Below are 16,028 nucleotides of genomic sequence, written 5' to 3' on the forward strand. Positions count from 1 at the left end.
CGCTTTCTAAGTCGTACCTAACTGTTATAGGAATCAGCATGCAAAGTTTGAAATCGAAAGGACAATTCTAACCTGTTTATATTAACGAAAAGACATAACTGTAACACCCGGACGGACCGAACCGAAATTATAGAACAGCTAGGCTTTAGAATTTTTTTTTTTTACTTTTTGCACTTTCGGCTAATTATTGCAGGTTTGACTTTAGAAAAGTATTTGATATCTAGGTAATAGTATAAGTACAAAGATGCAGGAATCTAAAGGGATACGATAATGGGCAATAATTTTGTGTACATCCCCAACCATGATACACAAAATTACACCTTCTGTAGCGTAAAATTAGTGGTTGGAACGTTTAAACCAATAAAACGACCCCAAAGTTGTTCTGCCAACGAATAAGAAAGCGTTAGTAAAAACTTTGAGGACTAGTGTAATAAACTGCCCATTGTCCCCTCTCTCTCTCTCTGACAAAGTTGAAATAAAAGAAAGATAGCACAATGGAATGTAATTTATACTGCTCCCCTTAATTCGTTCCGCCATTCGTTTGCATAAAACCTTTTTTTTTAAATCATGTTTAGATTAAAAAATAGTGATGTCATAACTTCCTACAAACAATATTAAGAATCTATACAAAGTGTCTCAAAAAATAAGCCATGTAACGTCATAAGAATTAGGGATTATCCATCTCTTTTTAGGGGTTTTCTTTCTTACTTCTCCTCTCATCCATCATTTTTATGACGTCACAAGGCTTATTTTTTTAGATACTTTGTAAATCTTCAATTATTATTAATCCTAAATTGTACATTATCTTATTGTCCATACCTGTATTTAAGGTACATCCTATGATTTGTATAAAATACATAAAGCTGCTAAAAAAAATCTTGTATAATACAACTTTTCTTTTTTCCTCGTTTTATTAGGAAAAATATTAAATATTATATGATAAATGTTAGTTATGGTAATAAATTGGCAGTCTTTACACATTTGTAGCCCTGTTAGACTGAGTAACATTATGTTAACATTCATGACGACCTAGTTCTAAGTTAATAATGGTAAACTGGTATTATGCAGTTATCTAAAGGAAAAAGACAATGGCAGATAAATTGATGTACATCTCTATTGATAAAACACCTAATTGCGACTTCTGAAGATTACAATAAGTAGTGGACACTCAACTTAATAAACCAACCAATCATGCAAAATTCAGTAAAAGTCCCAAAAGTTTTTAGGCAAACGAAAAAAAATTGTATTTTAAAACTTTGAGAACTAGTGTTATTACAGCAAAATGTCCCTTTTCTCCCTGGGTATTATGAGTGCCTACTAAGCACAAAAACTTCCCACCCCCCCCCCTTTTATTTTTGAAATGCTTGGGTCTATATTGTGGTTTCCTAACCCTGTACCCAATATAACCTAACCCTTACTTTCACTATTTATTTCAAGAATATGGACTGTGCCCCTAGCATCTAGGTGCTTTGTATTCATGGGGTATAAAGTCAGCAAAAATAGCCTAAAACCATTACCAGTGCATAAGAGAAGCTTCAAGAAGAATTCAATTGGTTCAAGAGTTATAAATTTTTCAGCTTCAGACAAAACTACTTTTTATTGTGGACAAGGAGGGTGGGGGTTCTGTGCTCTATAGGCTCTTAGAGTTAAACTACCGAATTATTCATATGGTTTTATGGTTTTCTTTCGGGCAATATTGTTCTCGATGGACCTAATTCAGTATTCAAGAAAGTTTCATGTGTAAATCTTGCGAAATTAAAGCAATCTTTTTAAAAAAAATAAATTGTTTATACTCGAAAATTGTATATACCACATAAAAAGTACAAGACAAAAAATACCGAGAAAAACTACAAAAACGTTGGGGAGTGGGGGGGGGGATAAAGAATGAGGTCATATTGTAAACTTTTAGAATATCACTTTTAAAGTCATATATTTCTATTAATATGACATTACAGTATTAGGCTACACAATACAGAAACTGTTGTGATGTTACAAAAATAACTGTCTGCAGAAACATATTGTAGAAAAGTTTTTCTTTAAAGATGGTCGCGCTGGCAAAAACTTTATATAATCTAATTTTTATGTAGATAAGGAAAATTTGAAGCATTTTTTATTCACTTGAAATTTTTCACAAAAAAAAACACATTTTTTAAAACACTTTTTTGGAAGTCTATATATTTTTTAGCTTAATGACTATTTTGATTAAATCTTTAAACAATGTAAACTTATAATATAAAAACCGTTTATTAGATCTTAATTGACACAATACAGAACGTACAAAATTCTACTTCTTTATTGTATACTAGCGGCTCCGCCCTTAGCCTCTAGGGCTTTTCTCCTCTATTAAAGATGCAAAATTATAGGTGCGGATTATGGTTTTTGTTCCATGAGTGCCCCTAATCCTTATGGAAAATGTTTTAGTTTTTTTTTTGGGGGGGGGGGGCTGCCCCACCCCTCGAGAAAATAGCCTAAAACCACCGCATGACCATATTCCCTGAAGAGTAGAATCCAATCGGTGCAGTGGTTACCGAGATCTTAAGGGACGGACGGACTGACATCAAGCTACTTTGTATTATACATAGAATGACTACCACTAAGTGAAATAGAAGTAAAATGTCAGCTCAAATAAATTTTACTTTTGAAATCCTTTCACTCGGAGTGCAGCAAATTGGTTAAACAAAAAAAAACATTTGGAAGATCATAGCAAATAGTATCTGTAAATATACTTAAACCTGCCCTGTAACAGTACTAAATTTTTTCTTAAATTAAAAAAACAATCGGTTTAGTGTGCTGTGTACATATATACACAGGAATCTAAAGGTTTAAGACAGTGATCGATAAATTGATGTACATCCCCAAAAATAATACACCAAATTACCCCTTCTGTTGATTACATTTAGTGATTGAAACTTTGGGACACTCAACTTAATGAACCAACCAATCAAAATTCAATAAAAGTTTCCAAAGTTGTTAGACAAACAAATAAAAAACGTAATTTTAAAACTTTTGGGACTAGTGTAATAAACAACCTTACTCTCTACTTTGTAGCATAAGATATAAATTTATTAAAAGAAAAAATACTAATAAGGTATGCAATTTATACTTTTTGTTAGCCTTTTTTAGTCATTTCCCTTAATCTGAATCTGGACCACAAAAAAAAACTATTTTTAAGTGCTTATTTTGGATAATTTTTATGATAATGTTAGGTTAATACTTATGAGAACACCCCCCCCCCCCCCTCCATTTAAGACTATAACATTCATATAAATGAGGGAAATAAGGGGGGTCTATTTGGTTCATTTGTTGGTTCCGAAGGATGGATTTTCTTTTCTGTGGTGCATTTTATTATTAGTGAACAAGAGCAATAACATCCAAATGTAAATACAAGCTGTTTCAAAGAATTTAAAAATAAGAATCCTATTATATAAAGTATTAACGTTTTTTAATGAAGCTTGATATTTCAATAACTGCTGAACCAATTGACTTCTCCTTTTTAGGGAAGCTTCACATAGTTCTCGAGATGGTTTTAGGCTGCTTTATTTCTAAATTTAAGTCTTGAGATGTTTTTAGGCTAATTTTTCCAACCTTATAATACAGATCTCCTAATTGCTAGGGGTATAAGTACTTGTATATTAAAAGTCAGTATTATAAAGGTTATAAATTTATTATGATTGTATTAAAGTCTTATGTTGTTACAATGAAAACACATTTTGGTTAATCGACTCTAAACTTTCAATTTTAGTTTGGGAAAGAAAAAGTAAAAGTTAATTCTTTGTTAGGTTGTTTATTTTTTGTATAGGAAAGATTTCCCCTGGGAGGGTGGAGGTAGCCTCCCCAAAATATTCATAAAACTTTACTGTACTTATCAGAAGCTGCAATGTAAAGGAGATCTTTATCGGTCCTGCGGTTAGGAAGATCTTAAGCTACAAAAAGAAAAATCAATTTTAATTAAGGATAACAACCTACTGATACATATACCCAAGGGACAAAAAATGTATGTGCTCCCCAATAATGATAAAAACAAAATTATTGGTTGAAAGTTTAGACCAACCAATCAAAATTTATCCAAATAGTATCCAAAGTTGACGAGCCATAACCCTATGGGTACAAGTATAATTTACAGTCCAATGTCCCTTCCATCCCTGATAACCCCATTGAAAGTCTGTTTTAACCAAAAGCTTACCAGACTTATAGAGTATCTGCTCCCCAGAAAGCTAACCTAATTTTGCTTTGTCCTTTCCAATTATAAGTCAGTACACACAATGCACAAAATACCTTCAGCAGAAAAAATATTTTTTTTATTTTTAATAAAACTTTTTTATTGTAAAAATGACATTTTTTCTGGAGTTTTTTTGAAAATTTGATTTCTCTCTGTTCCAGCGATCTTAATAGACTTACATAAATTAAATATCTTTGGTTTGAAATGTTATTGGATATACAACGATATAAATACACTAGTGGCTATGCCCCTTGAATAATTCTAGGGGTTCAGTAAGCAGAAATGGGGTAGAAAAATAGCGAAAAACTATCTGAAGAATTAACTTAGAATGAACCAGTCTGAAACCATCACAGGACCTTTAAAGAAAACTAAATCATTTCAGTAGTTATTGAGATCTTAAGATTCAGACAAAAAACAACTCACTACTTTATATAATAGGAAAATTAAATAAACGTTTATTATTGCAAACTAAAAATAATTTTGTTTCAGCTTTGCCGAGACAAGTGAAATCTGGCTACCTTCTTTATCATAAAAGTAAGTTGTTTTCTCAGTAGAGTAGCTGCTCTAAATAATTTACTCTGTTTGTCTGTCGTCCGTACACATTTATTTCTTATTCTTTACAAAAGATTGATTTGAATTTAAAAGATATTTTGAAAAAGTAAGCTTATTATAAAATTTCCCAAACATTTCAGGAAAACTTAATAAAATATTAAAAGAAGGTGGATTTACAAAAATTGCTTCATAAAAAATCCTCCAAAATCACATAAAAAGTCTACAAAAATTAAATAAAAAGTTTATTCATTACCCTTCTATGATTTAAGGACATTTTTCTTAAAATTTTGTGATCTGGCTACCATAGCCGATTCAGCGATGCTAGATTGTTTAAGAACCCACCTTTTATCGAAATAATGTATAAGTTTTGAAGTTGCTAGGACCATTCTATCAATGATAAAACTGTAACTCATTAAATTTATATTTTCAGAGAGATTACTTGGGAAGGATTGGAAAGAAATGTTTGTTGTCCTATTTGATGATAGCAGAATTATTTGGTTCAGGTATTATAAACAATCTGTCTGCCTGTATGTACGTTTGTCTGTCTGTCTGTCTGTCCGTCTGTCTGTCTGTCTGTCTGTTCGTCTGAATGTCCGTCTGTCCGTCTGTCTGTCTTTCTAGCAGTCTTTCTACTTTCTATCTACATATATATTTGATGATAGCAGAATTATTTGGTTCAGGTATTACAAATTATCTGTCTGTCAGTCTGTCTGAATGTTCGTCTGTCTGTCTGTATGTACGTTTGTCTGTCCGTCTGTCTTTTTGTATTTCTATCCGTTTGTCTGACTATTAGTATGTCTGTTTGTCCGTCTGTCTGTCTGTTCGTCTTATAGCTGATTTATTTGGTTTAGGTATTATAAACTATCTGTTTGTCTGTCCGTCTGTCTGTCTGTCTGTCTATTTATCGGCCAGTGTGTCATTTTGTCTGTATGTCTGTCTATCAAATATATCGATCATTGTCCGGTTGTCAATCCGTCTGTCTATTCGTCTGTGTATCTATCTGGCTTTTTATTCTGATTAGATGTAAAATTGTCAAATATTTATACATAAATAGTTATTTATCTATATATCTAACTACCTACCTTTCTCTATTTAAATACTTACTTCAATCAATTTATCAATTTATATAACGTACTGCTTTTTATCTATTCAAAGACTATAACCAAAGCTCTTTTTTTTTTAAATCAATAGCATAATCTAAGAAATAACTCTAACTGTAAGTATAGTTATATTGACAAAAACGAGTTATAAAGCAGATGTTAAGTTGTCATAAAAAAAGATAGAGATTGAATTTGTAACTTTTAAATTATATATAATCACTAAACCTACATAAAAAAAATAAAAATAAATTTTAATGTGTAGTATGAACGACATACTGACAGACTAAGTAAAAAGGTAACTAGTTGCTCTTTGGTAAGAAAAAAAAACACATTAAACTCATAGCGAATGGATGGACTGATGGACTGACATAGTAAATCATAGAGGAGCTTCGCTACCAATAACAATACTTTTATACTAATATACATACGGACACGCCCTAGTTAAAAACCAGCTGCGTTGCCAAAAATAAATGAAAGAGAATGGTATAAATATATTTCTCCTAATTCTACCAAATCTAATTTTCTTACAATAAAAGTTTTGCTTGGCCTACCAATGGTCGGGAAAGGAATAGATATTCAGCGAGGGAGGGATGGAACATTGGTCTGTAAATTGTGCTGGTAGCCAAAGTTTTATAAAACGTTATCCCTTTGGCAGACTTATTTTATAGTAATGTAAATAGTAGAAAAATGTTATGCATATCGTTAGAATCGTCATAAACTCTAGTTTTTAGGTGTTTAAGAACTATTCCTGTGCTACGTATAGTTTGGGAGCTACGTGGTAAAATGTTCCAACTTACTTAAAATTTTCAACATTTCTCACATTTTCCAATGTAGCTTCTATACTACAAATAGCATGTATGTGTTACATATATTTCCAAAAACTAGAGTTTATGACAATTCTAACGATATGCATAACATTTTTCTACTATTAACACAAGCCGCGCAATTTGATTATTTTTTAAATGTACGCATTTTTGCATACTCTTTAAATTAATCATGATCCAAAAATCTTCCAAATAAAAATACTTTGGAAAAACCGGTTTTTAAGGCAGAATTTGTTGAAAATCGCCAAATATTTTTTTCTCATACAAAATGTCCCACATCAATGAAGAAATTAAGATATAGATTATTAATTTCTGTCAATGGCAAGTGGGTTAAATTCAGCAATACTTTTAACTTATTAAAAAAAAACACCCTATATTAACAAGGATGACAACATCCGTAAAAGCGAAGCTCTGAAATGGAATGACAAACGAACATTAACACTTGTAGATTGTCAGAACTGAATTAGTAGAATATTAATTCATCAGTACAAACAATATTTTAAGAAAATTTGTTGCAAAACTGCATAAATAGATGATACTGTTTAAGGACATACTTACATTTTTGGGACTTGTTTATAGAGATGCTTCGCTAATAACATTATACCTTGATGTAATAGGAATCAGTTTTCAAAAAATCAGAAGAATCGGATAATTTTAACATACAAAAATTTGTTGTCAAAAAAGTTGAAAATCAACATGTTTAAAATGGACGTATGGACATTCTGGTATTGTTTATAGAGTTGCTACGCTTTCTAAATTGTACCTAACTACTATATGAATCATTATGCAAAGTTTGAAATCGATAGGACAATTCTAACCTGTTTAAATTAACGAAAAGAGCTAACTCTATGTGACGGACGGATGTACGGACGGACGGACGGAGGGACCGACCCTAATTATAGAAAAGCTTCGCTTTTAAAAATTGTAGAAATGAAGCAGGATGAAATAAATCCATATCAACGTAAAAAATATTTTTGTAATAAGATCAACATCCTTGTATTACAAATGAGTACAATGTTGATAACTGAGGTGGATTTTTAAACAAAATTGCCCCACTAATCGCTTAGTGGGGCAAAATTGTTTTTGTAAAAAATCCACTAAAATGACATTGAAAATCTACAAAAATTAAACAAAATCATAGAAGGGTTATTATCATAAGATTTTATTTAATTTTTGTAGATTTTTTATGTGATTTTGGAGGATTTTTTTACGAAAACAATTTTCCCCCACTAAGCGATTAGTAGGGCATTTTTTTTTAAGAATCCACCTCTGGTATCGTTTATTAATCAACTTTATGAAATCAATCTTTGAGTCTTTAGCTTTTTTCATTACATATATAACTTAATTATTTCCTCTGAGAAGAATTAAAAAAATGTATAGCGTGACCTACCTGCACATTGTAGACATACAATCCTTTGATTGTGAAACCTTCGTTTGGAAGTCTTCGTTTTGTCTTATATTGGCCAAGACATTTTCCAGCACTTATTATGAATTTCATGTTCAGATGGGTTCAATTTTCAACCTCTTTATTTATGTTGAGGTTATTACTGAGAATTAAACCTCATAAACCAGCAAAAATGACAATTAAAAGTATACCTAACCTATAGGGAGGGATGAAAAATAAGGCTGTTTATCCGTATGTGGGCCAAACAAGTAGAATCTCCAGCCGTTTTAACGAGCACAGCCACACAATCAAAACTGGATCAACTACAGTTGGAAGTCATTTCAAGGCCCAAGGACACAATCTACAGGACTTGGAAATTGTCCCAATAGAGAAAATAAGAAGCACAGACCCCTGGATACGCCTAGCTAGGGAAAAACTTTTGATTAGGTCTTTTGATTCTGCTCTCAATAAAATTGTGTAATTTGCTACACCCAACAAACATTTAATCATCAATTAAACAAAAAAAATCCTTTTTCCAAACAATTTCTTTTTCAACACATAACACTTGTTTGCAGTTTCAGAGATCTACTAAAAAACCCTCATCATTTAGTTTGTAAAAAATATTTTATTTCTGAACATTTCTTTATACTCAAATTAACTGTGTGCATTTGCAAATTTTTATAAAAAAAACTTTTAAAACACAGTTAACATTTCAAAGGATTAAGCTTCTTTGATATTCAGATTATCCTTAAACACAAATCAATTGTTTGCATCATCAAATTATACTTCCAAAATTCTCAAATAAGTCAACATTTTATACCATGTAGTTTTCATTTCATGTTTCATCAAAAAAATGTACACATTTTTTCACTTTTTTGGTTAATTCAAAAGAACACCAATTCTTCCTCCATCCTAAAACCTTAACAAAGCAGGATATCATAAAGATTAAAATTTTTCCCATCTCAGGAATAACTCCACCCATTTTTTTAACAGATTTCAAATCCAAATCTCCACCCATGAACAACCAAGGACAAAGATAAATTCACAACCTTTTCATAACCCCCCCCCCCCACTCCTCCCACTTTTTGTCTCCTCCCAGTTTTTTTCTGTCTCCGCCTTCAACCAAACTCACCATCCAAAACTCCGCCTATTTCCTAACCATCAAAAAAATTCCTTTAATAAAAACTATGCCCCGCCCCATAACTCAAACAAGGCCAAGAATTATTCCCTACTCCTCCTGTTTTAAAAAATTAATGTTTTAATCTTTTATTTCAAACTTTTTCAGTAGTCATCTGTATTCTATGGTGATACCTAAGATTCAAAATAATTTGTGACATTGTTCTATATAAATGTATGTTTAATATCTTTGATCATATTTGCTGTTATCTAATGTCTCATGACTATATTTTTTAGACAAAATGAATTGAAAATGATTGCTAAAATCGAAATATATCTTCATGTCTTAGAATAGTGTAATTTTTTTAAAATAGGTTGAAAAACATACTAACTTTAAAATATCACAATAGTCCCCAAAGTTTTATATGTTAACGTTTTTATTATTCGTTGGCCTAAAAACTTTAGGGACTTTTATTGAATTTTGATTGGTTATTTCAAAAAGTGTCCAAAAGTTTAAGTAATCTACTTCAATTTTTAGGCCATTTTTCCCTTTATATTAAAAAAGGACAACAAAAGTAAATATGTTTAATAAAATAATATATCTTGACCTTCAGACTACTAAAAAATGTTATCATATAAAATCCTATATTTTGTTAGTTGGACAATCTATCCAAATATCTTTATCCTATTATAAAGTATTTTTTTAAGCTCAAGATGCCAATAACTACTAAACTGATTGTGTGTCTCTTTATATAGAAGCTTCTCAAAGGTTTTAGGCTATTTTCCTGTTCTTTAACTACGACTTTGAATATACAGCCCCATAGATTCTAGGGGCTCAGCCGCTAGTTATTTATAAAAAAAAATAAAATTAACATAAAATAATCATAAGAAAAACCTACAAACTCAAATCACACTTTCTTTTATAGCCCCTTAATCATAATTAGTATAAAAAGAGTCTTATGCTTCAAAAAAACACAAGCTTTTAGCTGTTATAACGTACTGGGTGGGGTTTTTCTACTATTAACCTAAGCCGCGCAAATCAAACTTTTAACCACGTTTTTTTTTATGTGCCTTTTACCTAGAAACTTTTGTATGATTCTACCTAATATTAATATATATGTAAAAACTAAAGCCAAGGAATCCAGGGAAGTCAGGGATTTTAAGGGATAAGACAAAGGACCATAAACTAGGACGGGTGACAGCAATAGTAAGAGTAGGGGGGAATGCCTTGGCCCAAAAACAGACGCAACTCACTACCATGCACACTGCACAGTTTGGACTTTCAGACAATAAAGGTCGTGCAATCAAACGGTTGGTTGTCTGAGCTCGCAATCATAGAGCTTAGGGCTGACAACCCTATCCCATATTCATAAAAGTAGCCACATTGTTACAGAAACACTGAAAAGTTGTAAGCGGCCTATTCTCCCCCTGTGGAGTGAAAACGGCTTGTTATTATTTTAATTTTATTTTTATTGTAAGCTCCAGAAGTGGCAATTTTGTGTATCATAATTGGGGATGAAGATTAATTTATTGGCCATTGTGTAATCCCTATATCCTTTAGAGAAACCTTTCTACTGGATAAGAAGATATGATTGATTATCACGTGCGGAAACAAAAATATACTTGATGGGCAACGGACAAGGATTCCCATTTTTGTCTTCTATATTTCTAAATGTAAATCTTGTATGTATATTCCTATAACAAAGAGGTATAATAAACCTAAAATGTTACCTTTATTTTTGGTCTTCGATTTAATAGATTTTGTCATTTAGTTTTTAGAAAATTTGCCTTTGGAATAAAAGAAAATATTATCATTTGCCTTTTTTTATTATTATTATATACTCTATTTTATATACTTAAGTAGTGCTCCAGTACTTGTATGTGGTTGTAGCCAGGGATAAGACAAAGGCCAATAAATAGATGTTTATCCCCAATGATGATACACAAATTTTTATCTTCTGTAGATTACAATAAGCGGTTGAAACTTTTGGAAATCAACTTAATGAACCAACCAATAAACATCAATAACAGTCCCCATAGTTGTAAAGCCAACAAATAATAAACGTTATTATAAAACTTTGGGGACTAATGTAATAAAAGTGCTTGCTTACATGTGAAGACCGGAGCACCGAAACCCCCCCCCCCCCCGCTTAGTTTTGACAAAAATCAAAAATAAGGGGGGGTAGTTTTTTAACCCCCCGCTTAGTTTTGACAAAAATCAAAAATAAGGGGGGGGTAGTTTTTAACCCCCCCCCCTTAATTTTGAAGAAAATCAAAAATAAGGGGGGGGTAGTTTTTTCACTGTACAACACGCCAGAAAGTTGAGTGACGTAAATCAAGTAAATCCAGTATACCAGAGGGGAAACCTTATTACAGGGATATTCATGTTTTGGGGCATAATTTCCTTATTTATTGACTTTGGCCAGTAAAAGGTTTTAATTTTGCGCAAAAATAAGGAAATTATGCCCCAAAACATGAATATCCCTGTAATAAGGTTTCCCCTCTGGTATACTGGATTTTCTTGATTTACCTCACTCAACTTTCTGGCGTGTGTACAGTGAAAAAACTACCCCCCCCCCCCCCTTATTTTTGATTTTCTTCAAAATTAAGGGGGGGGGGGTTAAGTCTTTGCCTTGCTGAGCACTTTTCCTCCTTGCCGTTTTCCAGACATTAAAAAACTACCCCCCCCCCCTTATTTTTGATTTTTGTCAAAACTAAGCGGGGGGGGGGGGGTTTTCGGTGCTCCAGTCTACCACATGTAAGCAAGTACCGTAATAAACAGCCCAATGTCCCCTTCCTCCCTGGTGTGTAGCATTGTTGAAGGTTAAAAGGCCCACAAGAAAATAAAAAGTTTATATTAAGAATCCTATTTGATAATCCCAATGTTTCAATTTCATGTAACAGATTTTTATATATTCTTAAAAAGCTGAAAAAAAACACTTTAAAATATTGTTTTGCCTACACAATTTTCAGCCATTCAAAAGTTTGATTTCTATGAAAATACTATTTAATACATAGGAAAGTACTAATTTATTATTTTTGATCTATTGTTTGATTTTAACTAAACTCTAACTATAAAATATTAATATTTTTAAAATACTGCTTTATGTAAACCTACACATTTTGATAAAAAAAGATAAATCAAATATTTGTACATCACAAGTTATTTTTACACATTTATGATGTACTTTTAGTAAGAATGTTCACTGAAGATTTTTATTATTATTTTACATTTACCTGCTAAATGAACAATTAAAATATAATTTAAAGTAATATGATTATAGAGTCACTACCCCTTCTAATTAGAAGATTTTCAAAGAACGTGTCCTAACTTTTGTGATTTTGTTTTAACCCATTCGTGAAGGGCTCCCAAAATTCAAAGTTTTGATTCAACGGGGTTCAAAAAATAGACTTTTTTAATAATTACTCAACAGAATTTAAAAAAGTAAGGTGTCAAATTAAAGATCTTACTATTTTTGTTAATAATGGCAATTTTTGTTGCGTTTTAGTACCTTAAGCCAGCTTATTTTTTACTTTTACTTCAAAAATAATAGGTCAACAAATAAAAGGACACGTTCTTTCTAAATTTATGTTTAGATATATGTTTTACAGACTTTCCCTAATTGTATACAAAACCTCACTTGAAAATATATTGAGCTTTTAGTGGAAAACACAAAATCCTTTTATACATCAAATTATACATATATGTATAATGTATATTGTATATGTGGTATTCGGCAACCGTGAGCCATGCCTATGGCACCCCTGAACTGGGGTTCGGTGGAGGGTCAATGGCCCTCCCCCGAGTCCTGGGGAAGGGGTCTGACGACCCCCTCCCTATGCTTAAAATTAATGATTGAATCTGTCATGTTTATTATGGTTAACTGTATTCTTAATTCTCCCCACCCTTTCCAGGGATGGGGGATCATTATTGCCCAAACTGACTATTGTATATGTGTTATAATGCTTTTATGTTATGATTATTTATTCCTATCCATGTATTCATTGTTTGTTGTATATAGCTTTAGTATCCTTTAAACCTTCAATAAAGTGACAACTGAAATAGATGTTGATCATTATCTAGTGAATGCTAGAGAAGCGTAGCTTCTCTATAGTAAGGTGTCCACGTCTGTCACACTGCCGTAATCTAATTGAACTCCGGTGTCTGCCATTTATCCTCGGCGGATACCACATATACATGTTAAAATTAAAGTACATAATATAATCATAAAAGTATTAAAGCGCAGGGAAAAAGTGATAGCTACATAGCTTTAAAACCAGCAATTCCGTACAGAGATAAATGGATACTTAATATTTATTTTTACAATGGTATTTGGTTCGTCATATCCAGTGTAACACATATTCACTGAATTGACAACTGACAACAGACAACCTTTAAAGACAGACAGAAAAAATAGTTAAATACATTTCCAGAGTAGCTTTCTTAAAAACATTATGCAATATTGAACTATAGAAAAAGTAATTTTTTTTGGTTCATTTATCCGTTTAAAAAGTTGAATGCAGTATAATACCATGAATTCATGGGAATGGGACATTTTTATGATTATTATTAGGGTTGGGCCGGATATCCGGTGTGGCCGGATATCCGGCCATTTTCAATATCCGGCCGGATACCGGATATTGAAACTATCCGGCCAGATATCCGGCTCTATAATCTTTTATACTTTACACCAAAAATCTCTGCTTTTTAAAATCTTAAATGGCTATAATTTTCTTATTATTGAAGCTAGAAGAACATTTTTTCTGAATAAGTTTAACTTTATGTAAATTTATATAAGATTTCTGAAGAAATATTTTTTTACTACTTTAATATCTGGTAACTTGGCCGGTTATCCGGCCGGATATCCGGTAATTTGGCCGGATAACCGGATATTTGCCGGATATCCGGCTTTGGCCGGATATCCGGCCGGCTACCGGATATCCGGCATTTGTAATCAGCCGGATATCCGTTATCCGGTATCCGGCCAAAAAAGTATCCGGCCCAACCCTAATTATTATATGTTCACCACAAAGCCACAAGTATCAGGAAAGCTATACACTAAAAGTTAAGGATTTTAAAAACAAGATTAAACAAATTAGAGGGTTGTGTAGCAAATATTTTAATTTCTATGATATTTCGTTCGGATAATAAGATTTTAAATATATTGTGTGTGTTAGGATAATGTGCTTTATAGTCTTAAAAATCATTATGAAAAGTTTATAAGCACTAAATGTTAAAATCCCCCATAAGTGATAAAAGATTGACAATAATTCGTCCAATTGATTTCTAGAAGACTGAAATTTTTGTTTATTGAAAGAACAGAAAGCAATTTGCTAGCAGACGAAAAGAGACTCACTGCCACTTGGGGCAGGGTGTTGTCGGGGGTATACATCTATACTTATTGTACATTTATTCAATCGTAAAATGTCTATCAAATAATAAGATTGGATTGTTCCTACACTGTATTACCATTGGTCCAAGTAAAATATTGTTCATCTATATTTGTTATTATAATTATCTATCTATTTTTTTCCAGGGACCGTGATTACCAAACCATGGAGGGATCCCTGCGGTTGTTAGACTCACCTGACCTTATAGCAGCTGGAAAATTTGTTAGCAGGAAATTTTATTAAAAGTAAAAATTAGATTAACATTTTCTCTCTTTTTCAAAATATCTCAGTTTCAGAAAATGTTAAGTAAAATTATAAAAAGGGTTATGTATTTTTTTAGAAGGTTTGGAAGATATTAAGGTTTAGAAGGTATAAAATAGGCATCTTATACCTTTTTTTTGCCTAAACCAACGGGCCCCTTTAAGTAACTCAGTACCTGGATGACCCATAAATGCTGCTGGAATCCTAAAGCCGCCAGGATGGTTGTTTTACAACGGATTCCAATTCCCAGTTCTATAGATATTCTGCACTTAAAGATTCAGTTAGTTTTAGAATGCTTTCGTTTAAAAAGAAAAATGAGAAAGAGGAAAAGAAATTAGAAAAGAATAATGAAAAAAAACTTATAGTGCCTCTTAAAAATGACATCATACAATACTAATAGACCAATAATAGGCCTAAATACATTTTGATTGACCACTGTTAAAATGTATACTGGCCTATCATTGGGTATTTGTATTTTATGACGTCATTTTTATCAGGCACTATAAGATGCTTCAAAAAAAACATTTTCTAATAAAATGTCTCCCACCCAGAGTGCCAAACCCTCCAACGCTGCCACCCTCATGTTGTAACAACCTGGCCATTGCTATCTCATCATCTATTCAGGAATTTAATAATCATTTTAATCATAGGCGTGCCAAATGGGGGTGCATGGAGGTATATTTACCCCCTGGCAAAATCCTCTGCACGCCACTGATTTCAATAATAGATTTGTTAGTATAAATGTATATTCCAGACAATACCTCCCTAAAATAGCAATGACCCTATAGCTACCAAACGAAAATTAATTTAATCAAACTTTAGAAGTTTTTGTGTGTAGTTTTTGGTTAATTTTTCACTGAAGGTTTAAAGTGGCTAAGGGTGAATGCCTTGGCCCAAAACAGTCGTAACTATTTACCATGCACAGTGATGTAGGTATCCTTTCCCAAAATTAATTAAATAAACCTTCAAAAAACAAATATAAAGTTTCTCTGAAAAGGAAAACCTAATCGGTTCATGGGTTAGCTATGTTTTAGCAGACCTAAAGGAAAACGCCCTACTTGTTCATTTGGAAACTTGCATTTGAATCTTGAAGACAGAGGTACGAACAATGCCTTTGTATAGAGAACTAAAAAGTACAAATAAAATAACTAATTTACTTATAGCAAAGTTAATTATAAAAC

At 32.0% G+C, this 16,028-nt stretch overlaps 1 protein-coding gene across 2 annotated transcripts in view; it reads left to right on the forward strand.

The window, feature by feature from the left end:
- LOC145323704 (uncharacterized) overlaps nucleotides 1–16,028 on the forward strand; it is a 47,290-nt gene that overhangs the window by 3,175 nt on the left and 28,087 nt on the right. For both annotated transcript variants that reach the window (XM_080166169.1, XM_080166170.1), the window contains exons 3-6: nucleotides 4,709–4,753; nucleotides 5,202–5,274; nucleotides 14,733–14,813; nucleotides 15,396–15,466. In XM_080166169.1, the coding sequence (XP_080022295.1) occupies nucleotides 4,709–4,753; nucleotides 5,202–5,274; nucleotides 14,733–14,813; nucleotides 15,396–15,466 (270 nt within the window). The remainder of the gene's footprint in view (nucleotides 1–4,708; nucleotides 4,754–5,201; nucleotides 5,275–14,732; nucleotides 14,814–15,395; nucleotides 15,467–16,028) is intronic.

This window comes from Acartia tonsa, chromosome 7 (genome assembly GCF_053477335.1).
Source record: "Acartia tonsa isolate MP-2025a chromosome 7, ASM5347733v1, whole genome shotgun sequence".
NCBI classification, from domain to species: Eukaryota; Metazoa; Arthropoda; class Copepoda; order Calanoida; family Acartiidae; genus Acartia; species Acartia tonsa.